Here is a 2,081-nt window from a genome sequence, read left to right as displayed (position 1 = left end):
ATTGAAATATGGTCCGTAAAAGCTACTAAACAGATACACACATAAATCTTGGGCTATCTCATGATACTATGTGATAGACGTAACATGTAAGATAAATAATTGTATGGAAATGGAAATTTACTCTGACCTCCTTAACTCTTTCTCTTTTGTACTTTGTGAAGAGTTCTAGAACCTTCATTAATGAATAAGAGAGTGAAAAGAAGAAGAGGAAGAAGGTTAGCTTCTGCAGAGAATCAACTCAATTTTTTATTCATCAGAAGTGATAATCTGTACAGCATTCGTGTGTATATATACATGAACATCTATACCTCACTAATCCTCACTTAACTTAGCTGGTGACAGCTGTCACCTATTAACAGACTTTACCTAACTAACAGCTTCTAACTAGCTGACTCTAACTGTTTCTAACTGTCTTCTATGCTTCAACACCCTCCCTCAAGCTGATGGTTGAAACACATTCTTCAACCCCAGCTTGGACAGTAGATAGTCATGTTGTGGCTTTCCCAGGCTTTTAGTGAGAAGATCAGCCTGCTGTTCTTTTGTGGGGATGTGCTGTATTTTCTCTGCTCCTTGAACAATCTTTTCTCTAATAAAATGACAGACTATATCAATATGTTCTGTGCGTTCATGGAAAATGGGATTGGCTGCAATTTCAATCGCAGCTTTACTATCATAATATAGATCAAATGGTAAATGGACTTCAACACCTAGCTCCTTGTATAGCCCTGTCAGCCATGTTAACTCAGCCACTGCTGAGGCCATGCTTCTAAACTCTGCTTCTGCAGAGCTTCTTGCCACAGTATCCTGCTTTTTTGACTTCCATGAGCTAGAGCACTCCCAAACTTCACTAAGTAACATGTAACAGATTTCCTTAACTGTAAGCAGCCTCCCCAATCTGAGTCACAAAAAGGCTTCAAGCTTCCCAGACCCCTCAGAGGGCATCAGCAGTCTCATGCCAGGTGCATTCTTGATATATCTTACTACTCTTAGTGCAACTTCCCAATTAGATTGCTTGGGTTTATGCATGAACTGACTGAGTACTTGAACAGCAAAAGCAATGTCTATCTTTGTCATGGTTAGATAGAGAAGCCTTCCAATTAACCTTTGATACTGGCTAGTATCAGTTAACAATGTGTCCTTTTCTGTATCTGAGTGTTGAGTATTTGCTGTAGCTTGATTGTTTATGAAGATATCATAATCAGCGGAAGTAAGCTTCTGATTAGGCTCCAAAGGAGAACCACTAGGTTTAGCTCCTCCAAGCCCCATTTCAGCAATCAATTCCAAGGTATACTTCCTTTGATTCATGATAATTCCCTCCCTTGATCTAGCAAACTCAATGCCCAAGAAAAATTTGAGCTCACCAAGACTTTTGATCTTGAATTTGAGTTGTAGATCACATCTAGTTTGCAAGATCAGGTTAGGACAGTTGCCTGAAAATAAGAGGTCATCTATATACACTAGCACAAGAACCATCTTAGTCTCCACCTTCTTAGTGAAGAGAGAGTAATCAAAGTAACTCTGGGTGAAACCAAGCTACAGTAGAGCATCAGTTAGCTTCTTGTTCCAGTGCCTTGGAGCCTGTTTGAGGCCATACAAGGACTTGTGAAGTCGGCAGACTTTGCCAGACCCTCCCTGAGTAGAAAACCCCTGAGGAATTTCCATGTATACTTCTTCAACTAGATCTCCTTGAGGCATTGTGTACATCCATTTGAAAGATTGGCCAATGCTTAGCTGCAGCAACTGCTATTACAGACCTAACTGTGACCATTTTGGCCACAGGAGAGAAAGTCTTTGTGTAGTCCAAGCCTTCTTGTTGACTACAGCCTTTAGCAACTAAGCGAGCTTTGTATCTCTCAATTGCACTTGAAGCTGTGTATTTATCCTTGAATACCCATTTGCACCCAATAGGGACTTTACCTTCTGGAAGATCAACTATACTCCAAGTATCAGTCTCTTCTAGAGCAGTGATTTCAGAACTCATAGCTGCAATCCACTTGGGATTCTAAACAGCTTCTTTGTAAGTTTTTGGCTCAACAATAGCCGAGTATGTAGAGAGAATAGAGCTGTAAGTAGAGGAAATA

The 2,081-nt window shown here is 40.3% G+C and overlaps 1 protein-coding gene across 1 annotated transcript; it reads right to left on the bottom strand.

The window, feature by feature from the left end:
• Positions 901–1,662, bottom strand: LOC109236033 (uncharacterized mitochondrial protein AtMg00810-like). The gene is made up of 2 exons (XM_019402265.1): positions 1,538–1,662; positions 901–1,399 (listed from the first exon to the last, which is right to left on the bottom strand). The coding sequence occupies exons 1-2, from the start codon at positions 1,660–1,662 to the stop codon at positions 901–903; spliced, it is 624 nt and encodes a 207-aa protein (XP_019257810.1).

Source organism: Nicotiana attenuata, chromosome 12 (assembly GCF_001879085.1).
Source record: "Nicotiana attenuata strain UT chromosome 12, NIATTr2, whole genome shotgun sequence".
In the NCBI taxonomy this organism is placed as follows: domain Eukaryota; kingdom Viridiplantae; phylum Streptophyta; class Magnoliopsida; order Solanales; family Solanaceae; genus Nicotiana; species Nicotiana attenuata.
The sequence above is the reverse complement of the archived record's forward strand: the minus strand, read 5'-3'. Positions and strand labels throughout refer to the sequence as shown.

Coding starts and splice junctions, on each gene's coding strand:
- LOC109236033 (XM_019402265.1), bottom strand. CDS start 1,662: ATGGAAATTCCTCAGGGGTTTTCTACTCAGGGAGGGTCTGGCAAAGTC. Junction 1,400..1,537: donor AAGCTAACTGATGCTCTACT/GTAGCTTGGTTT, acceptor CTTGCAAACTAG/ATGTGATCTACAACTCAAAT.